A 26,121-nucleotide genomic window follows, 5' to 3' on the forward strand; every position below is an offset into this window, starting at 1 on the left:
TTCTCTAGAAAATGTCTTTTTTTTAAAAACCACCATGCACATTTTTAAGCAATTGTAACCCAAAATATCCCAACCTAAAACAATCTAACAATGTTCAGATTAAAAAATTTAAGTTTCAGATCAGATTTTAAAAAGATAAGTCTTTATCACAAGAGCTGTAATGGTAACAATTACATGTTAAGGCTAAACTGGTTTTGTTTTGTTTTTAGAAACACGCTTAACGACACGTTTCTCTTGTGGCTCTGCATTACGAGCTGTACTTACAGATGACAGTGCAGTGAACATAATGTTCCGTCCTACAGTCAGGATGCAGTTGCTCCTTCCCACTCCACAAGATACTGCACCTTTCCATCAAGTGTCACCCGACGAGCCAAAACACGGTATTTTTCCCCACAAGCTATCCTACCTGCTGCACCAAAGTAACTAGTAATAGAGTTCTTTAGATGATTGAGCTGTAACTCCTGATCTGCTAAATTGTTAAGTATCTCTGTATTGAGTTCATCATACTGGTAATCTTCTTTGCTTTCATCATCTTTTACAATTTCTGAATTTTGAGTCTGGAGCGCTTTTCGTGGAAAGCGACCTCTTCTTCTCAAATGTGGTATTGCAGCAGGCCAAGTTCTTCCTGTACGAGTCCTTTTTCTTGAATCAGATAAACTATTTAAAAAAAAACAACCACAACAAAACAACAGCATTAAATCCAAAGAACTTATTAAAAATGTATGCTTTATCATCAGTTATTTCCATGCAACTCAACTTTTATTCTATTTTTCACTGATACAAACACTTGTTGCATATAGATGCCTATAAGTATGACAATTGCAAAATAAAATTATTTACATACGGAAAATAGGACTAATTTAACAAAATGTCAGAAAAAGCTTAGCTAAATGATATTAACTTATGCCTAGTAATGTTGAGTACTATTTTGATACAGCTTAATCCCAGCTTAAGCATGTTAAAAAAATTGTCTTCAAAGTCTGCACCAGATATGCTTAAATTTACAAATTAAAAATACAGCTCTCACACACAAGTTGCCCTCAATTACAAAAGCTATACTAAAAAAGAGTTTGAGACTCGATGTTAGTTAAGACTGTAAACAAAAAAATAATTTCTGCAGTTATTTTTTCAAGATGAATTTATCTCAATAAATTAAAACTGAAATATGAAAGGTACTGCAAAGCCTAATCTATATCATTACTTTCTATAGTACACATGACTTTCTAAAGATTTATGTGGCCAGAAAAATTTATATATATCCAAAACTCACACAGATTTATGAAAAAAGAAGCTTTTGACATTACTCAAGAATAAGCCATCATCCAAACATTAAAAGTGTCTGAGATATAAATCCATATGTAAAAGTCTACATCTATGATTTGCACACTCTAAAACATGTTTGATAAAGTCATAAATTACATGGCATGTGAATTTTGATGTTCAAGACTCCTATGAAATACACTTGAGAAAAGGACATCTTTTTAACATTAAAGAATGGAATAAAGGGCAGAAATACAAAACAGTGATTTAAGTCCTTAGGTTACAATTTTAGAAGCCTAAGTTAAACATGAGTTTTTGAAGATAGACTATTTGTAGCAGTAATGCACACAAAAATTACTTATGAAAGCACTTGATAGCATAAATCTGAAAGACAGGAGACAAAATAAGCAGACCGAGGATCCATGTACCTCAATAAAAGAGAAACTTATGTTTGCTGAACTTGAGAGAGGGAAAAGTTCAAGTAACAATTTATTTGCAGAAAAGCTGATTGTAGTTAATAATTTATTTATGAAGGCTGTGCCAAAAATTTTTCATGCTCTACTGACTGTAGAAAAATCACAGCTTACTTACTATCCTTCAACATGAATACACAAACCTACAAAAATAAAGCTGCTAAAACTAATTCAGGGTACACATCAGCTCTTTTGTGGCCTTTTTCAGAAAATTAGGCTTAGGAAGTGTTTATGGAGTTTAATTCTTTTCAGTAAATGTAATTTAACTACATATTTTACATCAACAAAGAACAGTAGCCAGTGAGCACAAAACAAAAACAAAAAAATATCACCTCTCACTCCATGTGTTGTAAGCAGAACTAATAAAGACTAGTTTTCTTTTGTCCTATTTCTTTAGATTTCCCCACGCAATTTACAGCTCTTCCAAGTCTCAGTTGCTCATTACTCCAAATCTCAGTGAATTACTGCATCCTCAATGTTATATCCCTTTGCAATATCTTCCATTCTTCTCTATTCTCTCACCCTGTTCTCTGTTCTGCAACACCCTTACCTCCGTTTCAAATCTACTACGGCTGCCTCATAACTTAAGTCAACCTCCTACCTTATCTTCTACCTTTGTTTTGCCAAAGCTTCAAGTTAAAAAAAAAAAAAGGCAACAGAACAGCACTGGCAATGACTAGCTCACAGACAATTAGAAAATTGTTTGCCTTTCTGTAAGTGTGGGTTGCTAGTTTGGGTCACTCTCATCCAAGCATCTATCTTCATGAATCTTGCTGGAGTGTTATTTCTTCGGAACTACCTGGATTAGATTTCATGGAAGTTAGCCAAAAGGTTCAGAACAGACTGGAAGTACAACAGAACCTAAAGTTTTAAGAACCCAGACTTCGAACATTACATGTCATGCTTTGGCAAGATACCTCTTGTAGGATCCCCGAAACTTCTGTTTATTAAGGGTGAAGTATTGCTGAACCAATTGTTTCCTGCTCCGCCTTTCATAGAATTTTATTAGAATGACTACATTGCAAATCTCAATCTTGATAGCAGATTGAGTAATTGAATAATTACCTATAATGTCTGGAAATGCTAGATGAGGTAGTTTCTTTCATACTGGCAGCACCTGTGGATTCCACATCTGAGGTATTGGATGAATGTGCAGTTCCATCAGATCTCCTGATACACAAGATAACAGGGTTGCCATGTAATGAAAATAATCTTATATTAAAAACTCATCTAACATTTCAGAAACAAGACAGATTATAACACCGTGTTACTTCTGTTTTACAGGGATTTTTTTAATGTTGTTGTTAATTTACCCAACAGTGCAGGGTAATTCCAAGGCTGGGTTCTCTATCGCTGGAACTGGTTCATTATCCTAAAGAGAGAAAAAAAGTATTTAAAATTAAGGTTTAATTGCTGTTATCAATTTTGTTTAAGGGTTAATGGAGGAATATCATGATTCAGATTAATTGGTTACATTTTTCTTCAAAAATTATAATCCAGTTACAGGGAAAAGGGAGGGCAGAGGAATAACCAAAACCTTACCAGAGGAGACGACTCTGGAGTTTTGTGAATCATTTTTCTTGTATAAGGACCAGGTGGACGACCTACAGATTTTTTTTTCCCCTTTCTCTCTATACCATTACTTAATTCCCTAGAAGAAAATTTATATTTTGTTCTGTATTATTGAAGATAATTTTCACTGAACACATGTTTTCCTTTGGCAATGAATACACATTTAGATGTCTATTGCTAAAATATTGTGCTAAATGAGGTTATTCTGGTAAATCAAAATTATCAGGTATAAAGATACATATTTTTGCCTCTAGAATAACAAACAGACACAAGGTCTTTCTAGGGACATTACCAATTCTCTAATGTTGAGGAGGAATGAACAAGTGTTAAATATTTTTTATTCATATGATTACACTTAGCAAAAAAGATGGCACATTTACTAATAGAAGTTAAAACTTCACATCACACTTCCTATTTAGAATTCTAGTTAGATTATTGTGTAAGAGCTCCAGAAAGGCAAGAGATTTTTGTTTCCCAAATGGCAGTGAAGTTGGGATATTTTCTATTGTTCTTACTGCTAAAGATCATGTTGGGGTTTTTTTTGTTGTTTTGTTTATTTTTTTTTTACAAGGATACTATTAGAAAGCTAATTAAATTCATTCAACGACCTTGTTCAAACAAATAGTCCATCTTTACAGTTACTTTAAAAGATACACTATACAATGAAAAGGCCTTTTATTTTGTAGGCACCAAAAACATACCCAAAGTAGCCTCGATTTACCACCATGTTACTAGAATGACTGAGTTATTTTACCTTACATCAGGGATTGGTTTAGATGATTTTCTGCCTTTAATTTTGAACTCATGAGAAGTTCCTTCTGGTTCTTTCTCAGCCTTCAAAGCAGCATTTGGTGGTACAGGAGGAACACGAATTCTCAAGCCAAACAAATGCTTCTTTTTCTTTATCTCTTTTCCAGACATAAACCTAGATGATTTTAAATTAATTGTTAAAATTCTGAACCCACGGAAAGCAACTTTTTCAATAACAGTGTACATGCAAAACAATACTCCCCTCCTTCCCCTAACGCAATCCTCACTCTCAAACAGAGAATGTGAAGTGGAAAGAGGATGGAAGTTAAAAGAAATTTTTTCTCATGACCTGGGTTCCACTCAAATAGTTATGTAATATTATAGTTTGAGACAGAAACAATGTTTGAAATTTAAACATTATCTGCAACCAAAGTGCTGAAGTGATTATTAGATAGACTGAGCAAAGGAGACTGAAGACTGTAATCTACATCAGATTAAATAGGCAAACAACATTTAAAACAAAAAGTACCAATAACTTACATGGTCTTGTAATCATTTAATGCCTCCAGTACATGCTCATATCTTTCAGATTTTGGTGTATCTGCCAGCTGTGAAGTATTAAGAAATCATTTAACCTGTCAAATTCTTTAGTAATAGAATGATTCCAGTTACTTTGACTTACTGTAACTACAGATTTGGATGTGAAGTACATTTATGAAGTATTAGCTGTGGAAACTACTTAACCCAAAGGACAGCAATCATTATCCCATATATTGTGTGATTTGCATTCACAGAATTCATGCCAGGATCAAGCCCACGCCAAAGAATTTGAGTTTCACCTCTAAGAAGTGCAAAAAAATAATTTTAATACCTCAAAGAACGTAATACTAGCTTGCCCTCCCAAGACTGCTAACAAGAAATCTTCTGTGGCATTATGTACTCTCTAATTAATAGGGATAGCAAGCAGAAGATAACTATATTAACACAAGAACTTAGTTATTTTATTGGTGATCATTTTAACAAAAATCTTGCCATGGGACCTAATTTCCATTTTTGCCAACAATACTCAAAATGATATAAAAAATGGAAAGGGTCCAAAAAAGTTAAAAAAAAGGAAATAAAATTTCATGCTCCTTTTGCTAAGACTGAGTCTAACCTCCCTTCTTGCACCAAAGCCTGAAGTAGCTGGTCCCTATCAAGCCACCAAAACATGGAATCTTCTAGCTGAAAAACTGCATACTTATGAATTACAGAGACAAAGCAGAATACAGTATGGTGGTGACAAAACAGTCATTGGAAGTGGACACATTTATGTAACAGAATTTAAAATAAGATTATTTTTATATTTAGACAGTTATTTTTAAAATTCAGTGAAGCTACCATATTGGCAGTTGCCATGTCAAAGTGTTCCAGCATTTATATCCAATTGGCTCTGCAGTAAATTTATCTTTAATTATAGAGCTGACAAAACAGTTCAAGTTTCACTATTGGTATGAATACTACAGACAGACTGTATAACATTTGCAGCTCAAAAAAAGAAAAATAAAAGAGCCTTCAAATACGTTCTAAAGAAGAAAATTCTGACCAAACAGGACAGATACAAACGCTCAAAGGATTAAATGTAGTAACAGCTAAATAAATAACTGAATAAAATATACTCATAAAACCCAACCTTTTAATACCATTTTGGGCAAGAGTCACTGTCTACCTGACTATCAAAGTTAAGGGAGGTATTCAACCAATTTTAGCCAAAGAAAGTAACAACTGTTTTTACACATCTTTACCATATGCATTCAGTACAACCCATTGCTATCCAGAGGTCTTGCAACTCCACAGGACTTAACTATAGAAAACTGTCATATATTTATTGCATCCTAAATAATAATATGCTAAAAATCACTGGCTTGAGAGGTCTGATAATTCCACCATTTACTCCTACCTTACCTGTGGCTAAAAAACCTTTTCCTCTTATTCAATTACAAGCAGCTAGAGAAAGGAACCAAAAGTGTCACTTCTAACAGTGATAAGCTAAGAATATTACAAAAACCCTAAAACCATTATATTGTAAATGCTATTCTTTCTGTGATTAATTTTTGTTTAATAAACCATATTAACCAAAGAAGTAAAATACATTTGCCTCAAATTTTTCAAGACAATTTTTCCCAACTTAGTGAGAGACATTTAGAATCTTCTCAGAATAAAGTCTTGAAGATTTCCTCTACACAGCTTTTAAGCATTTATTCAATGTCTATCCCTTCAAAAATGTAGTCTTCAGGCCTAAAAGAAGTAGGTTTCTTGAAGGTGTAGAAATATTGATTAAGGAACTGAAAGTACCACTTAAAGAAATGAGTTTCCTTATTTTGGATCTCCCCTCTCCTTCCTCCTCCTGAGTTATGTGTTTTTCACATAGATTGAGTGTGGATGGACTGAAAGCAGAAAGGAGGACAAGCAGCATAGTGAGGACTGCAGCCTTTCAACTTCAAAATGGCATGTGTGCTCCAAATCAATGGCAGCTACATAGATCCACTCTCCTCATCCACACCACAGCTGCTCTGACCAGCCATTCTGACATGAAATTATGTTAAATCTAAGTAAAATTATATCATGTGAAAAACAAACATTTCTTCTATATTTCCCTCAATACTAAAAGAAACAGAAGTCAAAATTAAACGCTGTTTACGTATTTGTTAAACTACACAGTAAGACAGCCAGAGCATTTCATTCTACTGAAAAGATGGTGTGAGAATTACTGTATTTTGCAGTCTTTTTTTTAAATTAAAGCTTCAGACTTGATATGACAGAATTATTTACTTGTTATGACTTAACTAAGAGATGCCATCCATTCCAAAGTAAACCAGATGATTATTCATAATACTAGTTGTCATTTTTAGTAATGCTTGAGTGTTTGCTTGTTTAACAAGCTATTGACACTCAGTCTAAGCATACATATTAAACTATTTTCCATTATTTATGAAAAGTAGTTAACTCATTTGAACCAAGAACATGCATTTGATTCTCAAATTGTGCCTGCTAATAAAAACGGATTACTGATGCATGAATTTACTGAAAAGTAGGATGTACTCATGGTTAAGAAGACTTCAAACCAGTCATATGCCACCTCTATTAGAAAAAACCCTTCAAAACCCTAAGCAATTTTCACAGATGAAAAAAGTGCACACTACTAACGGTATGCCAATTAGAGTTTAGACATATATTTTGCATCCAACCCTTACATGCAGAAACAAGCATTTACACTGCTCCTCTTCATTAAATATGAAGTCAGTCTGCTTGGGGAAATGGATTTCCTTTAACACTAAGACAACCGCCCAGTAAATCAAATAACTGGAAAAATATCAATACTATCTTTAGACCTGGACACAAACTGATCACATCCATGTTTGGAAGACAGGGAGGAAAGAGGAAATGTTTGCGTACAATAATTTGTTATGTGTTACACTTTAGAGACTTTGAAGATGTCTTTATATGCAATATACTCTGCATTCAGTTCTACGTTTAGATTTTCTGGTCTGTGCACATGAAAACACCAAGAGAACTACATTACAATTATAAAAGAAAAGGAAAATACATATATGCAACAGGATAAACAGTTGAGTATAAATAAAGCTGCCATGCAAATAATAAAGTAACAGTTACATGGACCACTCGCGAAATTTTACAGCTCAGAAAAACACACACCACTTAAAAAGCATTCTTTTTCTGCAAGGAAATTTAAGACGGTGTCTTCATTGTTTGAGATTGCCAGATTTAAAGGTAATAAAGAATTTCACATCCAGAATGAAACAGTCCATAGGTTGCTAACTTTCAGGACATATGTATGCACTGTGAGGAAAACTAAGAAAGAGTATTCCAATTACTTACCTCACCAGGATGCAATCTATCCCAGTTTTCATTAATGTAGGCCATAAGTTCAAGCTCCGAATCAAAGTATTTCTTCTTATGAATAACACTTAGGTTGTAAAGGCATAGATGTGCTATATCTACCCTAGAATTCACAAATATTTGAATAAAACAGAGGAAAAAAGTCTTTTTCTTCCAATTGCTTCTCTTTGAAATAATTCAGTAGAAAAGATTAACATGATATAGTCAGAGGAACACAAAACACAACTTAAAACACTAAATCCAGGGAACAACATTACAAAGCCTCCTGTCATTTCTCTTCAAGTGATTCCTTCTACTTTGAATCTTACTTTCATCTCTGTCTCATCTCATTGACATGTTCTTTTAAACTCCAAAACTTATATAAACCATGGGATGTTTAAGTAAGTTTGAACTCATACTTGAATGTATCAATTCTAAATTCAAGCAAGTATTTTCATGAATCACATTTAACAAGGTAATTTCCACCATATATTTGTTAACACATATATCCCCTAAATTGGACAAAATTTCTAATATGGGTTAGTTAAAAGATTTCATACTACAACTAGTCATTAAGCCTTATCAAGGAAACTATCAGAAAACATGTCAAGATGAGTATTCTAGTACTCACTACATTTGTCTTATCTAATGGCAGGATTGTAAACCTTCAAAAAAGACTTTGTTCAGCTATCTCCATCTTCACATATACAATAAGTAAGCAGTTGCTTGCTACTTCACTGAACAATCTCAGGAATAAATCCCAAGAGCATACAACTGCAATATATCTCTAAAGACAAACTTTGAAGAAAAAGTTGTCCCTGTTCATACAAGCAGTAAGAACAACTCCAGAAACAACTCAAGACAGCAAGTGGATTTTCTTTTTCGCAAGGAGAATCAAACTACCAAAAAGAAAAGCAGAGCATGTATTTGACTTTTTTTTTTTTCCTAAATTCATACTTACCATCTCAAGGGTAAACGTTTGAGGTATTCAGGTCCAGAACTGCAAACTGAGCAAATGAACGTATAAAACCTAAAAATACATAAATATGTATATGTACATGTGTCTGGGTGGTGAGTGTCTGTACACATACACTCTCCTAATTTTTTAAGACCCTAGTTACGAAAAAAAAAGTTAAGCAGGCTAGAAACCCAGTCATATGATATTTGAGAGTCCCTTTGTCCTCCACCTTCCCTTTATCAACTTCTACAACCTATGCTGGTACCTACTGGGCCAGATATAAGGTACTTCTTTAATTTTATCCTGGTATCACTGGTTTACACTCCTTAAGAAAATCCCTCAGCCTATGACTATCACTGAAGATGGTCTGTAATGTCCCAACTCCACTCTCTCAAATGCAGAAACCTGCGCACCAGTGTAAGCACGCATTTAAACAACCCAAGCATTTGAGTCCTAACTCAGTTTGTTCATACAAGTATTCCAGCACAACCAACAGCTAAAAAGTGTAATAGAAAACAAATGAGATACTCCTTGATTTCCTTCTCCAGTTCACTCTCATCCAACTGCTCCAAGTTCCTCTTAAAATGAAAACACAGACCAGCATGCTTTTTCAGTTCCTTTTTGTCCTGACTCATTGCACGTGAACAGAGGATGTATGGAGTTCCTTTCAGCCTACCTATCCTTTCAGCTTTGTCCAGTTCCCTATACTGTTAGTACAGAGAACTACTACTGCACACACACACTGACAGCCTACCTTGAAGCATGCTGCCTGTTGCTTCCAAGAGATTAATCACCTACATAATGTGAACTTGAAAGCCCTTACCTAACTTAAAGGGTCACTGAAGTGGTCTGCTTTAAAGTTTCCAATCTCCCACTAGCCAGCATCTATAGTATAATGCACTTCCACACAAAGTGAAGTCAGTAATAGTTTGAATTTAACTATCCATTGGTTATCTCTTCATCTTCTACACAAAACTCACCCTATTTTTGGAAAACAGTGTTGTATTACAGATATCTTAATAAAAACTCATATGTGAGATTCCCTCCACATTTTAAATAAAGACAACCACAAAGTACAGCTTCTTACCTGTCACCAAAAAGCATTGGCTTCTGGAGGCACTGCACGCAAGCCTCATGAAACCACTGCTTACATTTGCAGCACTGCAACATCTTTAGATACCAGCTTCATCAACAGAAAGAAAAACAAGATACGTTAAATTAAACAGCAAGGAATCTTCTCACCTAAACTGATTTTCACAGTTTGTAAAATAAACAGTCATCTGTAGGGATATTTCAGTAACAGAGTTCCATAATGAATCATTACTAGAAAAGTGTGACTAACAATAAAAGATAGTTTAGTAAAAGGATGAATTAAGCCATCAAATGAAGAAAACAAAAATTTTCTCTGAAAACCACCTTTTAATTCTCAGTCATAAGAATTAACTAACTCATATAATCTCCTTCTCACATACCAGATTAGCTTCCTTGTTACTTTCCACAGCATAGCACAGCCGCATTAAGTCACAAACATTTGTTCTGAGGATTCAACTACTTCAATCCTCAAAATGAACCTCATAGTTTACATTTATTTTTCTTTCCTTTTTCAACTTCTCCCTTGAGCAAAGGAACCATGCAAAATTGAAGGCGATGTTTGTCCAAGTCTGCAAAATTCTCAAACCAGAGCTCTGTCCTGTGAGTATAAACTCAAAAGCTTCACTTCTTTGTGGGACTCTTGACTTGCCTTGACTTCAATTCTTCAATGCTATTCTATTCACTCATCCATGCAAACACCAGAGTATTTATCTCCACCTGCTTAAGAAGTCTGCTTCTTGTCTTTCTTGTAAGAAAGAATCAGCAGAGGACTCTCTAATGCCATAAGAGGAAAAATGTCTATCTCCCCCATCAATAAGTACAATCCAGGGTATGATGTTAGGGTAGAATCAGACAGCTGTCTATTCCAACAAAGCTTATAATAAACTAATCTCTAGATATGTTTTTATTTGTGACTAATGACAGCTGAGTTAGCATCAGAAAAACACTGCCTCCTAGAACTGCAAGATGATGAACAAGGAACTCCATCCAATCAACACAGTAACAATGCAAAAAAATATATTCTTGCTTGCTGTAGAATGGACTGTGATGTTATGTGATGGTCATATGACAAAACCAAAACAAATCAGAAGAATCTGATGGGAGAAGTAAAGTCATGAATCACATATTTCCTATGAGACATTATAAAAAATAAAAATACATATATATAAAAATTCAACATTCCACTTTGCATCAAGTTTAAAACCTACACATAACAAACAGAAACTAGTAAGTTCACAAGTAAAAGTCTACAGTATCAGGTCCGAAATTTGCAGCTGCATTACAGAGAAAAGTTCTTACATATTATCTGTTTACTTACTCTCCAGGTCCTCCACAGTAGCAGTAACACTGCTGGACATTGGTTTTATGACCTGCATCCCATTCAAGGTCTGTTGCATTATATGGTAATGTTTGTTTCATGACTTGCAGTGCTTTGGCATTTGGTCCTTTCTTAAGCGCACCACCCCTCTGGGCCCAAACAAATATATTAGTTTACAAAAAAGGTAATACATTTCTGAAACTTTCAGATCCTTTAATTTGGAAGTTATGAAAATTTGTCTATAATCAAACAAAATACGTTAACCTGTACTTATGTTTTAATAATAGCATATTTGTTTAAAAATAAAGTGAAAGCCAAGTGTCATCTATTTCTAAAATAAATATAAATTCCCAACATAGAACGCCTCCTTTCAAACTAATGTTAATAAAAAAGAAACCACTGAAAAAAATGCTATTTCTTTTACTCTTTTTTGTTTCAACTTCAAAAACAAACTGTGCATGCAATATGGGATGTATAAATAAGTGTTTTTCCAGAAACACACCTTTGTTGTTGTTGCAAAAACACACTGTCGACAGAGCCATTTATCATCTGAATCAATCACGCTGGAATCAATATTTGGTGTGTGACACAGCTGATGGTAACCTGTATATAAAATGATCAACCAAAGTGTTACTAAAATGGCAAAAGCTTACACAGAATTAAGTATATATAATTTTAATGCAACTATAAAGCATTCTTTATCATTAAGTGCCAAAAATGTGATCAAGAAGATTGGTAACACATTCAAAATGGTCTTTTAAATTTTCTTAGTGGAAAAAATAAACTTTACTTACAGAACAGGTGATTGTCACTTTAACATGGATTATCGCTATTCACTGAGCTGTTAATAGCCGCTAAGGGCTATAAAATTTAAGATCAGTTGAGCAGTCAGTCATAGCCAGGCAAATATCCTCCTTCATAAAACAAATCAAAATATCTTTTAAAATACAGCAAATAGAAAAAAAAAATCTAGTTACCTTGCCCACATTTATCACATATAACCATTTCATTCGGTGCTTCTGAATACTCTTCCTGACATATTGTACAGACCATTTCCCCACTTTCAGTGGCTCCTAGACAAAGATGAAAGTGTGATTGTTTTTTCGGATTACATCTGCAGTTGGAATGGTTACCACTTGTATGGCTTTTTTCATAATTTCAGTTCTAGATCCATGGATTGTAGAAACATTGTTACAGAGGCTAACTTCCTAACGAAAACAAATTCAGACATTTTGTACAAAGTGTACGTGCTACAGATATTTATATCACTTATCATAGGCTGTTGAATATTTATAGATTATATATCACTTATTTACTATGCAGTCCATGGTTCTTGGATATCAACAATAAAAAATTAAATAAGGAATGTAAATGCAGGCTAAAAAACATGTATAAACAAATACTATCGGGACAACTGACAGATACTCTGTATTTACAGTAGTGTTTGCTTTTTTTCATGTAAATATATGCACAGTTTGGTGCATATCTTTTTGATATGATCTGCCCAAGGTGCTTTAATATTAAACTCCAGCACTCTTAGAAAGTATGTTATTACTTCTTATACTTCATATCTGCAAGCATACAAAAGCACACAGTAACAGTACAGGTAAGGAAAAAAACATTAGCTTGCAAACTGGAAACAAAACTACATCTTGCTCCAATCATATCATGTATCAGTGTAAAAATCTGGATTAAAATACAAGTTACTTAATCTGCATGTTATCACACTCATGCACTAAAGTTTTATTGTTACAAGAAATGAATCAAAGATCATAAACTAGTTCTACACAGAATCAGAAGAGCAGTATTTTAAAAGCTTCTCAGAAATAAAGCAGTTTCTTTCTTGCTATTATGAATACAAAGCCTCTCCCATTAGCAAGTAAAGTGCTTAGTTTAAACATCAAGAATAAGTGAGAGCCAGATTAGATTCTCATTGCCTTTATATGATTAGGAAACTGTAACTGATTTTCAGAAGAAATTATCACTGAAATCGTCATCCATGCTTCATTAGCATTAGACCATCAAAATACTAGCTACTCCCCAAATATCTGAAAAATCAAAGCTAGTATACATTAGATGTCTCACTTGATAATTGCACATTTCTTTATATCACATGAATACTCCAAAATCTGTAATGGTTTCTTATGTGCAACAGTTATGGTGTTACTTTTAAATGTGAAAACTCCATTCAAATCTAGGATTTTCCAGTCTTTGGTCTCTTTCCATGTCATGTTGTTTCAACTAAAAACAACAGGAGGACATAAACTCAGTGTAAATTAGGGCCTGGAGTATTTTGTTAAGACAGGGTATTATACTCTATGCCCATTCAAATAAACTCAAATGTGATAATTTTTAGAAGTGTTCTCCCCTCCCTGTACATAGTTATGTCAAAACAAAACAAACAAACAACAAACCCACAAAAGGTAACTGTAATGATAAAGAGTTGTTTGAAAAGAATTTACTATTATTTTTTGTAATTGGCCTGATTCAGGATCTTAGGTAACATTAAACTATATATTCTTCAGGATACAAGAAAATAATGTAATAATTTATTTTAACAGATAGAGTGATCTAAACAAATAAAATACCAAACAATGACTACTTCACTGAAGTTCTTGCCTGTTTGTATGTCCTTCCAGAGAACCCAGGATTTGGAACTGTCTTCAAATATAATGAAGCAGTTCTGTTTCAGTTTGTTTATCTGAAAAACAAAAATACAATGGAAGCCATGAGTAAAAACAGAAGAATGTATTTAGTACTATGGAAGCGATACAATAATAGTCTAGTATTTTAACCAACATATGATACCGTGAGACTCCAGTGTGAAGTTAAAAAATTGTTTACCTTTTTGATAGTTCCAAGATAAAACAAGCCATCTGACCATCTAGCTAGGACATCCTGACCTTCTTCAAATTTACACAGTGGCTTTTTGGCTTGCTGTCCATCACGTAATGACAGCTTGGTCAGAGATGCTGAGGTCTTATGGCTTCGACGTAAAGGAGACCGCTTATGGACCAGTGAATTACCCACCGCTGTAGAGTCTCTAAAGAAAGAGAAGCAAGAGAAAAGGTAATCAGAATCAGGTAAGAAACCATGTATTTTACACATTAATATGATTCAAGCTAGAACTTACTTGACTAACCTCAGAACGTCAGGTAACTAAAAATCTGGTCATGTTTTCAGACTTTACACACCTATAAGTAGCAGAGGCCCTGTTACTAAAAGAGTCTACAAAATTTGAGAGAAACAAGTTTATATAAAAAAGAAGTCTTCTATGAAGTCAACTAATGTCTATGAGGATGGGGAGACACAAACTTTCCAACTCAGAGACTCTTCATAAAGTCACCAGAAGCACTGAAGAATGCTTCAAAAGCATTCAGTATAGGATTGCTTACGCAAAACTTTAGCCACCTGAGTCACTGACAGTTTCCTAAAATTCTAAGGAAGTTCAAAAGGTCCTAACTCATTTCTAATTACATTACCTTGGTAGGGAGAGCAGCAGTCAACAACATGGTACTCAGCAGTTAGTTACTCAGAATCAAAAAGGAAAAACACCCCAACAAAACCATGAGTGGAGTAGGAGAAAGAAATCAGGTTAAGCACTATGCTAACTCAATGTCTATACTAACCCAGGTACCTCCAACACAGCACCATGCTTTGCCACTAAGCATAGCTGTAGTTGCTTCCAGCAGAGAAAGAATTTCCATGTATTCAATTGCTAATGTAAAGTAAGTTTTCATTTCTGTTAGAATCAGAGAGGAAAAGAATAAGGAAGGAAAATCAAAACATCTTGCAACCTTTCTTCACACATGAAACTCAATTACAAATTACTTGAATCAATAATTTTTTTTCCTCCAACAATTTCACCATATATAGCCTATTTATATGTAAGTATACATAAGTGTGAATATGCTTTTATGTCAGACTAGCTATCAAACACTATGCTCCAAGTACAGGAGTAAAACACAGAAAAATATAAAATAGGTAACGCACAAGAAAGAATCATCCTAAGTAACAGGCAGAATCTGAGACTATAAAACAAAGTTACAATTCCTATATATAAATATATTTTCTCTTTAGAAACTAAACGTATGTATAACTGACACAAACACAAGGACAGATCAGGAAGTTAAATAGGACAGAGTCAATTGAAAGAGGAAAGTTTCACCTCACTCAAGATAGCTTAAGTATAATACAGACGTTTCTGGTGCTGATAATAATCACAAAGCACCAATAAAACCAGTAAATGAACCAGTATTCTATAGAGTTTGATGAGAATTCAGATGTTAGAGAAGTTACTCTAAAGTTTCAAAGAGAAGGGAATCCCTTCTCCCTAAAAAGCATACTTACAGTCAGTCTAAGTCTGAACAATGACATGACAGTAAGAGCAGCCATAATGGGCCAGACGAGTGTTCCACCTAGCCTAATAACTCTGGCATCCTCATGCACAACTGGGTCACCAGTTTAAGTCCTGCCTGATCCCAAATACAAAAATATTCAGACAGGTAACTAGGAAAGATCAGAGGAATAGACAAAACTTAGAATAGCACTCTTATCCCAAATATTCTCTACGTCTTTTACAGGCTGTGGATCCAAAAATCTCAAGCAGTAGTGTCTTTATTTTTTCAGTCCTTAATGGAATTTTCTTCTGCAAGTCTTCCTATATGTTCTTTGAACCTGTCAAGCAGCACTTTTTGGCTTGTTTCACAGCTCGCACCTTGTCACTTCATTTGACACCTTTCATCATTGCATCAGAAAACTAAACTGTCATTTTCCATCTTCTCCCTTCATGCCACAGCAACAATGTTTAGACCCGCCCAGACATATTTCCCAGATAAAGAATCCTACCAATTCTGCTGCTTCTTACATGAAAGCTGGTTTAAGTTACTGCTGCTTTTCCCTAGTTCTAGGTTAACCCTCCGATAAATGGGGCACGATGCATGCAGCTTTCAAAAATAAGTTTACAATAACAGGGTAACAGCATAGCAGCCCAGGCCTTTTTTCATTCTTTGCTTGTTTCCAACTAACAACATTTGTAGCCTCTTCCCCCATCACTGCAATTAGATATTGAGTTAAAAGTTTCAAAGAATGATTAGAAACTGCAGGTTCTCATTCTAACTGCTCCCGGACTATTGTTTCTTTTCCCACTGTGTATTACTTGTTTGCACTGGATTTCATTTGCCACTTCATTATCCAGTCACTCAGTAGCTTGAAGTCCTTCTACGCTTTCTACATTATTCTGAATAACCTTGTACCCTTAGAATACGTCACCATTTAAACTTATCTTTTGTACATCACTGCAAGATTTTGCCCTTTATCTTGTAAGGTAGCCTAAATTTTTGCAAAAGCCTCTGAAGTAGGGCCACAGCCCTTAACACTTGTTGCAATCACATTCTACTCACTCCTTTGTATCCGTACAACCATTTACAGACTCAAGTACCAAACAGGCTCAGAAACAAACGTGTGTCAAGTCAACCAGTCAAGAGAGGAAAAAAAGGTTTTACCTTCATCAGTTTCCCAAACCTCTCTGACTACGCACACGTCCAACTTAGCACAAAGCAAGCGATGTTCAAAGGCTAGGCAAGGCTTCATCAAGGCAGTCTAGAAATAGTTGTTCAAGCATAACCTAGTCTCAGCCAATAATTATTTTCTTGGAAAGGACTCCACATTACAAAGTATTAAAGTATTTAGATACTTCAAATTACATCCATGAACTTGATTTACCATATTAAACAGATCAATAAGTTGCTGTGTGTAGTTCAAAGCACCTAAAGCAAATTCACTAGTGCACCTTGAAAAAGTTCAACAACTGTTTTGACAGAACTACTCTCTTCTAGAGGTTCAAAGATTTTCTTTCCAACTTTTTATCTAGTTTAAGAGACTAGAGAAAGCAGCTAAAAGGTAGGACTGTTGGCTCTTCTTTTCCAGTACTTGAAAAAAGGTGTGAAAGATTTTGTACAGAATCAGTAAAAAGACACAACTGATTCATTTATTACATGTAATCTAGTACATATTTCCATTTAAAAATCAACAATTACTTGAATGAGTTTTATATTCAAAAAGTCTTCAAAAGCATATGATATTCTAAGTACAGAATTTTATCCCATAACTCCATTCAAATTACAACAAAAATGTGTTGTTCATAATCTTCTGGCACAAAGCACTTGTATAAGTCAATGTATAGACTCATTTAACAGCCTAAATCCACAACAGCTTCTTCAGACATCGAAGTATCTTGACACACAGTAAAGGTCTGAGCCAATAAAGCAGATGCTTCTCCATTGTCCACACAGCTCTTTTTGTGGAATATCGCACTGCTGAAGTGATGACTAAACAACTCACCATGTAGCTGCTGCTGTGGCAGTTGATGGTTCATCTAACACGTAGACTGAAAATAGGGTTAGTTATCACAATAGGCTGACACTTGGAGCTAGCTTAACAGTTGTTTTCCACAAGTATAAGAAGTTCCTCTTCAGGAAAACATTCCCTCAATGTTTTGATGGAGATTAAGTGGGAAGAGCTACTATTTTAACAAGTTGACTTTAATTAGCAAGCCATAAGTTACTTAAAGCAGGTGTCTCTGAAGTGTCTTCTGGGAACATTGCAAAGAAATAAGAAATCCAGTGCAGATCAGCATTAAAACTACATGCCCAAAATGTTAATAACTTGGTCTGTCTTGCCACAGCTCTCTCTGCTGTAGTGGAGTGCTAAAAAGACTCACCAATCATTAAAACAAAATTTCTGTTGGAAGTTAAGTGAAAAGGCAAACTGTCGTTTTGCCATTTTTGAAATTAGTTTAAAGGTTCCACATTTTCTAGGAACTTGCTTTCAAGTCTTCCCTAAAGTTGCTCCATGGCACCTTCCTACCATACCATTTACAGTTACCAACAAAATTAGTAATCTTTAAGCAACAATTTCTCCATCATCTTAAAAACTCTCCAAGAAAATCGCATTGCAAAATATCCAACAGATCTCTTGTTTTTCAGAAAAACTTAGCAATATAAAAATCTACTTTACCTCATTTAACTTGCACAACTAACCTACACTGCATGTGACACAGCATGTCCAACTTACCTTGGCTTTACATCCTTTACTCAATACTGAGTGGCTGTATTCTTAATTAAGCACTTAAAATGCACAGAAAGTACTTACGTACCCATACGATCTTTCAGAAGTTAGTGGGGGAAGTCAGTAAAATGTGTCTGTATGTTGAAATACGCTTTGAAATGGAAGCATACTTTCATCATTTCTTGGTAAGTTGATCTCAATAAGTACTGAAAATGCTCATTGATTTTTCACCTTGGGCTCTAGATCATAACCAGATACTCTCAAGCAAGACAGGCAGAAGAATTCATCTGCTTCATAAATCAGTTTATAATATGCTGCAGCAGCAGGAGATAGCTGTCATTCTTTGTCAACAGGAATGGCAAGCTCCCTCTGAAGGTAAGTTACCTAAATCAGTCTGATTTGTGAACCATGACAACTTACTACGCATAGCATTGTATTTATCAAAATCAAAACTAGATTTCTGTTAGTTTTGACTTGTTTGTAACTCATTCTAACCTCTTTATTAGAGGTTAGAAAGTGTCAGTGTTCATTTGGTGCCCGACTCCTGTATCTCTACAGCAATCCTACAGACAGAAGTAGTGGAGAAGTTAGGGAAAGAGATGTGAAGGATTAAAAAGACTGAGCAACCTCTCTCGTTTCCAAGTGTCTTTTTCCTCAGCAGCGCTGCCAGGTTAAGGTCATTCGTACTCCTGTACCCCTTCAGTTGTAACAACTGCTGTGAAACAACTCTTGTTAAGAAAAACTCCCTTGACAGAGTTATTTTTTCAGCCATCTCAGTTCACTGATCTGTTTCACAGAATGGTTTGTCAGCACAACAGAACACATGCAAACAAGCAACTTGGGACACAAGCTCCCTCAACTGGCACTGCATGACTGAACTATAGACAGTTTCATTGACAATCCATGCAATTTCAGGAAATTTATTCCTGAAGGGCTGTGTGATTCACAAATACTGCAACAGTAACAGATGACAGCTACCTTATGAGTGCAGACAGTTTTTGGAAGCCAATTTAACAATACTAAATTTTAACAACAAAGTGCCCAGAGCATATTAAGACAAAATTTCAACCCGCTGAGACAACTCAAAATGGGACCTACAGTTAACTCATTTATTCCCAGTAAACACAAATCATATTGAAGGGAAGACGAGTTTAAAGAGCCCAGCAGATTTAGCGGAAGGGAATTCAGACTAGAAATCACACAGAGCATCCTTCTAAGACAACAAACATACATCCTAAACCTATCTCAAAACTGGAAAAAGTGGTATCACATAGAAGAGGAAGATCTAGTGAAAGAACTTATTATAACTAGAGATAACCAGCTTAATTTCTGAAAGTGTGACATTACTGCTGATTAATCACAATTGTTGTGTCTGAAGTTAAAGAAAACAACACTTTTATTAAACTTTAAAGAAAACTGAACTATGAAGAAGGGCTGTAAAATACCAGCAGTCTGTTCTGCTCTCCTTAAAGTAGGCCAGTTAACATCCCACAGGGAATGGAGGAGGGAGAGGGGAAGGTCTAGCAAGGGCTCAGAACGCACAAAACCAAGGGCAGTTTCACAAATGGCTTATCCAATACGGCAGCTTCCTCCCCTCCCACCAGCTCCAATGACAAGCTGACTTCTCCATAAGCTTTCTATTCAGTTTTCTTTCTCTTCATATGGATTACTTTTCTCGTATTTTAAACAATTAAAGCACCTGACAGGAAGGCCTGGTGACCAGACAATTCAGGTAAGCAGAAAGTGCTCACAGAGAGAAGGCAGCAGAAAAGGGAAATGAACCTTTTCTCAGAGTCATAATCTTGGCTGGTTTACCCAGCACTGCATAACCAAACCCAAGCCATGCTTCCAGCATAGCTGTTAAGCTGTGAATGGGATCCAGTACCTCTGTTAGCAGCTGAAGAAATGCTGGATCCCCACCACATATTTCTTACCATCTTCCTTCCATTTTCTCTGCCATTTATGAAATCTCATGCCAAGCGTTATCTGTTCACTGTGTCAACCATACATACCTTCCACCCCCAAATACGAAGATTCTGCTGGGTCAAGATGACAGACAGACTTAAAAAGATACTTCCTCTGCCCCAACCCAGGCCTAAACTTCGGATCAATCTGATTCAGAAACCAAACAGCTCACTTTGCTTTTCAAAACGGCAACTTTATTGAAGTCACTGTTCCAATTATACACAAACAGACTGTTATATTAGTAAATTCCCATAAATTTCTTTCAAGCAGAGGATCCAGTACAAGACTAGATTACACTCTATCCTTTTACACTACTGCTTCATGTAGCCCAATGAATATTGAGCTTCCAATGTGCCATGTCATAGAACATCTACAAGATACACTTTGAGGTCCTTATCTTTACACTATTTTGTATTCTGGTACAATCTAAAGCCTAAGCCACGTTGCCAATTGTACAGAAGGATAAAGGAATTCTAACCTAGGCATCCCTCAGTCTAGAAAAGCAAGGAGTAATGGTTGGAGGATAAGAAATACATTCTCGAAATTATTCTGAATTTTTACAGTTGTTTAGGATAATAAAATAATTCAGGTTAGAAGGGATGTCAGTTCTCTACTCCTGCTCAGTGTAGCATCAGCCATGAGGCCAGACCAGGTGGCTTTGTCCAGTCAACCCTTGAAAGCTTTCAGCAATGGAGGCCACACAACCATCCTAGGCCCCTGTTCCACTGCTGAACTGTCCTCATGGGGTGGGAGGGTGGCAGGAAAAAACAAACATTCCCTCCCCATACCCATCAGAATCTCTCTTATTTCAACAGGGGTGTTACCTCTTGTCCTCCTGCCATGCACTACCATGAAGAGACTAATTCCATCTCATTAGTCTTCTCATAGAAGCTGGAAGGCTGCTGTTAGGCCTCCCTGAAGCCTTTTGTTCTCCAGGCTGAACGAACCTGGTTCCCTTAGCCTCTTCTCACAGGGCAAGTGCTCCAATCCTGGACTGTCTTGGTGGACCTCCACCAAACTCGTCTAGTTTGATGTCTTCGCAGAACATCTAATGAATTATGTGTAGAAGAAAAATAATCACTTCCCCTCAAACTTCTGCTTCTTTCATGTTAATATAGCTCAGGATACCACTTGTCTTTGCTCACAGCACACATTGCTGACTTGAGTTCTCCTTTGTCTGACAGAACCCCAGCCAATCTTGCAAAGTTGACCCCCAACCAGTCTTAGCCTGGGGTTCTTCCTTCAGCCTTGCTGAAGTTGAGGTAAATGACATTCACTTCCCTTCACTTGTTCACAAAATCCTGCCATTTTCAACACAGAGGTTGGTCAGGCCATGATTTATCCTTGGTAAACATATGCTGACTGTTCCCAGCCACCACCTTTCCATGCATCCAGAAATGTCTCCAGTAAGACTTACTCCATGACTTTCCTACAGACCAAAGTGAGGTTAACCAGCCTGTGGTTCCCTGGGTTGAACTTTTGGCCCATTCTGCAGATAGGTGTAACATTTGTCATTGTCTACTCATTAGTGATTACCCCTGTACTCCACAACCTCTGATGGTAAAGAACAGCCTCACAAGAACATCACATAGTTATCTTGGTGCCTTTGAAAGCTGTCTGTCTGGTCCTGTAGGCCTACATGAGTCAAGTTCACATGTCTCTCTAAACATGTGCAGCACGCCAATTCACAGGCTACTCAAGAAAGCAGTGCCTAACAAATCCATCATGGATAAAAGTTAAAATATCATTTAAGGCAGAAAAACTTTGTCTTATCAACGATTTCAGGGCAGTCACTCTATATGAGCTGCTGCTTGTCAGCAAGACAAATTGTAACTTGCTTACTTTTCAGCTCTACCCAGTCAACCATAATACCACCCATCATGATCATATGTGACTTTCATGCAATACATTACTAGCCCAATAGGGTTGTTGTTGGTTGGGTTTTTTTTAATCCTTTGAAAGAGTCTTACATTTCTGCTATAATTTGTGCTCTGAATCCTCCTGTCTGGCCAGACACTTCAAAGAACTCTCTAGTAATCACAGAACATCTTTTCTATAGTGTGTGTTTTTTAAGTAGCTCTATGCTTCCAAAACTATATCTATCATATTACATGACAATAAGTTTTGTTTCTAAAAAATAAAACTGGTAATAAGAACTAAGTGAGTCCCTGCAGCCCATTCAGCTGATTAGCAGTTAGGTTTATGAATCTGTTGCACATTGGAAAGAAGCTTAGCCAGAAGATTGAGGAGAAGCGATCATTTCCTTCTACACATAAATCATTAGATGGCATCTGGAATACTGTGTTTTGGTTCTCCTAGTGCAAGACAGACATCAAACTAGACGAGTTTGGTGGAGGTCCACCAGACAGTCCAGGATTGGAGCACTTGCCCTGTGAGAAGAGGCTAAGGGAACCAGGTTCATTCAGCCTGGAGAACAAAAGGCTTCAGGGAGGCCTAACAGCAGCCTTCCAGCTCCTATGAGAAGACTAATGAGATGGAATTAGTCTCTTCATGGTAGCGCATGGCAGGAGGACAAGAGGTAACACCCCTGTTGAAATAAGAGAGATTCTGATGGGTATGGGGAGGGAATGTTTGTTTTTTCCTGCCACCCTCCCACCCCATGAGGACAGTTCAGCAGTGGAACAGGGGCCTAGGATGGTTGTGTGGCCTCCATTGCTGAAAGCTTTCAAGGGTTGACTGGACAAAGCCACCTGGTCTGGCCTCATGACTGATGCTACACTGAGCAGGACTAGAGAACTGACAACCCTTCTAACCCAAGTCATCTTTTGACCTTGTGAAGTATGATTGTCCTTAATAAGGTTAATTCATACTATCAGAAAAAGGTAGCCACCAGGATAAGTGCATTCTCATGTCCATACTACTACAATCATTTTTGATCTCTTTTATTTGCTCACACTCTCCCTTCAGAAATAACAAATAACTCGAAGTGTTTTAATTCTATTTGATATGCAAAGTGAAAATGTTAGCCTTTAAAAGATCATTATAGAATAACATATTTCCCTACATATTTAGTGTGTAGAGAAATAGGGTAGGGCAGTCCTGTATTGTAAGAGCCATTTGTTTGGGATTGATCATGTGTTTGTACACAAAGAGGCAGAAGATAGTAACAGGGAGAGAACAATTGCATCAGGTCACAATCCACCTTTTCAGATCAGATCTTCCCTTACTTGTATACTTAGCACTCCCTTGAACACAGCAACTGCCTTCTGGGTTTCTACAGTATCCACACACAGGATACCCAACAACATATGTAAGGGAGTACAGCATGAGCATGCACTCCAGCAGCAAAAGATAACAGACAACCTGCTGACTTGCACTAGGAGAAGTGGGGAACAAAAAGGATTTCAGAGGTGATCAAAACCCCACAAATTTCCTTCTTTAAGGTTAGCCTACAAGAACAGCAACCTTCATAAGCACTCCACAAAAATAAATTAAAAATAAACCAGTCTAAAACATAATTAAAGCATTATTACCCTCCAAGATATTTAGTGAATGAAATATGTCCAGACTCATCAGGAATGGTCTCATCATTAGCGCTCTCTCAAAGAAAATTACATCTCTCGACTTCACTCCTCCATAGAAATCATGTCTTCTCAGAAGAGACCATCAGTTTGAAATCTAGATTGTCCAAAGTGTAAATTCAACTAGTTTCAGTGCTTTCAGTAAGAGGTATCATCCTGCCCAAGGACCCTCCAGCAATTTTAGAATTCTTCTGCTGGTGTATTTTACTCAAAGACTTACTTCCCCTTCACTTCCTGCAAGGAAGGCCTGTAAAGAAGGAGAAACCAACTCTACATCAAGTTCAGAGGTCAGTCACGCAAAAAGAACTCACAAACTAAGACAAGATTCACGTTGGCTTCTAGTCTAGTCATATTTCTTCCCTCCAAGCTTTCTCCTCCACAACTAGCGTGAGGAGCACAAAATATGCTTTAAAGCAATTTTAAGTGTCTCTAGTACTATATTCATTTACATCTATTTCCAAGGAATACACAAGTCCACTCTCGACTAGGAAATAAACTGTAACTTATTTGTTACAGTTGCTCTTCTCATAAAGTTTACCTGATCTCCTGACAGAAGAAGGACAAACATAACCACATCCCAGGCCAGCCTTGGTACTAACTGCCAGTGCATTGTCTTTCACCTATTTAGAAAAACTATATACTTCAACAACTGGTGACTAGTCATATTAAGCCAACTTTTGAGAAGCAACCTCTATCTGATTTAAAATTCCTCCCAGAGCAGAAAAGAGAAGTTCTTGAGAAGCCACACATCTGTATTTGACAATAGAAGAGTTAACCGTGGAAGACATTACTACATTATACTCTTCAGTACAGATCCATATTTCATCAGCTTGTAGCTCCTTGCAAAGATCATTCTCACTTTCACTACTTTATTATGCATCTTCTTTCATGTTTTCAAACTTTGTTTTTCCTTATTCTCCTTCCACTAAAACGCTAAGAACCTATTAACCTATATTCTAATACTACAGGAAGCAAGTTTTGTGGGTTATTTTTAACCTCAAATGCTTTCAAATTAATTGTAACTTGAGCTCTCAAAAAAGGGACAACATTAACTTGTTAACTTTTACCAACCTGATTACAGACAAAAAAACTCACAACCAAAAAAAAAAACCCTCTTTTCTTACTATCCCATGCTTTTGACAGTTGAAGTATAAAGCATTGATCCCTTTCCCTTATACTAAGTCAGGAGAAAATTATGCTGTTATCCATTGCTGTGTTTGGCCTTTTAAAATCGTGAGCAGGGCCTAACTATGAGAAATTTAAGAAACAAGCATAATGCTAGACAGCTTTCCTGACAGGCCTCTTCATTTAATTATGCGGGCACTCTCTTTTAAACAGCACCCAGATACTTCATGAATGGATGATAACCCCTAGTATTTCAACATCGGTATCAGTGTCCAGAGCATCCGACACAGTACCATATTGTTCTCTTCGACTAACAAAAGTATCAACCCATTCTTCCCACCGAATTCAAACACCAAAGAAAAGAAAACACCTTATCGCATATCCTTTCAGCCAGCAACAGTTACCATTTTTAGTGGACTAAAAACGTAAGATTCTGAGCACATTCGAATTGTCTAGCTTGACAGAGACCAAGAGGTGAGGCGCTGCAAACAAAAAAAGAAACCAAAAACAAAGTTACCAGCGAACACCACCGCCTCTTTTGTGCCGCTCTCTTCGCAGCCAAGCGAACGCAGCCTACTCGGACAACATCCTTAAACGAGACGACAAAAACACAGCTAGCGCAGCCGGATCGCAGCCTCACCGCTGCAGCACCTCCACGGGCCCAGCTGGGCGGTCCGCCTCCCTTCCCTTTGTTTTGGTCACCGACGAGCACCGCTGACCCCTTACTCGCCGCCGGCGTCCGCCCCGGAGGGAGCTTCCTCCCCCGCTCCCCCTCCCCGAAAGGCCCCCGCGGCCCCCCGCGCCGGAGCGGGGCCCCCCGCGCCCCCTCCCCGCTGGGCAGCGCGGCCGCCGCGGGGGGGTGGGATGCGGCACCGGCGCCCGCACCCCCCCGCGCGCAGGGCCCCGCCGCCCCTCCCTCCACCCCCCCGCCGCTGCGGCCCGCCCCCCCCCCCACTCCTCACCTCATTCGGTCTTTCCAGTGGTGCCAACCGCCTCATACAGGGAAATCAGCGAGCTCCGGAGCCTCCCTCCGTCGCCCCGGTGCGGCCGGGCCCTCAGCGCGCAGAGGGACCCCCCCGAGCACGGCCCCTGCGGCGCGGCGGAGGAAAGGCGGCGGGG

General features: G+C 37.1%; 1 protein-coding gene across 2 annotated transcripts; it reads right to left on the reverse strand.

Moving 5' to 3' along the window:
• Positions 1 to 292: 292 nt before the first annotated feature.
• Positions 293 to 26,047, reverse strand: MTF2 (metal response element binding transcription factor 2). Of its 2 annotated transcripts, XM_086617090.1 has the most exons (15): positions 25,965 to 26,047; positions 14,147 to 14,345; positions 13,922 to 14,003; positions 12,280 to 12,375; positions 11,805 to 11,905; positions 11,303 to 11,451; positions 9,980 to 10,075; positions 8,896 to 8,964; positions 7,935 to 8,058; positions 4,596 to 4,663; positions 4,060 to 4,230; positions 3,276 to 3,384; positions 3,047 to 3,105; positions 2,799 to 2,903; positions 293 to 657 (listed from the first exon to the last, which is right to left on the reverse strand). In XM_086617090.1, the coding sequence occupies exons 1-15, from the start codon at positions 25,967 to 25,969 to the stop codon at positions 303 to 305; spliced, it is 1,788 nt and encodes a 595-aa protein (XP_086473216.1). In that variant the 5' UTR covers positions 25,970 to 26,047; the 3' UTR covers positions 293 to 302. The 2 variants fall into 2 exon arrangements, with proteins under 2 accessions (XP_086473216.1, XP_086473217.1); XM_086617091.1 differs by lacking the exons at positions 14,147 to 14,345; positions 25,965 to 26,047 and having other exon boundaries at positions 13,891 to 13,922.
• Between the last annotated feature and the right edge of the window lie 74 nt (positions 26,048 to 26,121).

The sequence above is a fragment of the Tauraco erythrolophus genome, chromosome 10, assembly GCF_009769465.1.
Source record: "Tauraco erythrolophus isolate bTauEry1 chromosome 10, bTauEry1.pri, whole genome shotgun sequence".
Lineage (NCBI taxonomy): Eukaryota > Metazoa > Chordata > Aves > Musophagiformes > Musophagidae > Tauraco > Tauraco erythrolophus.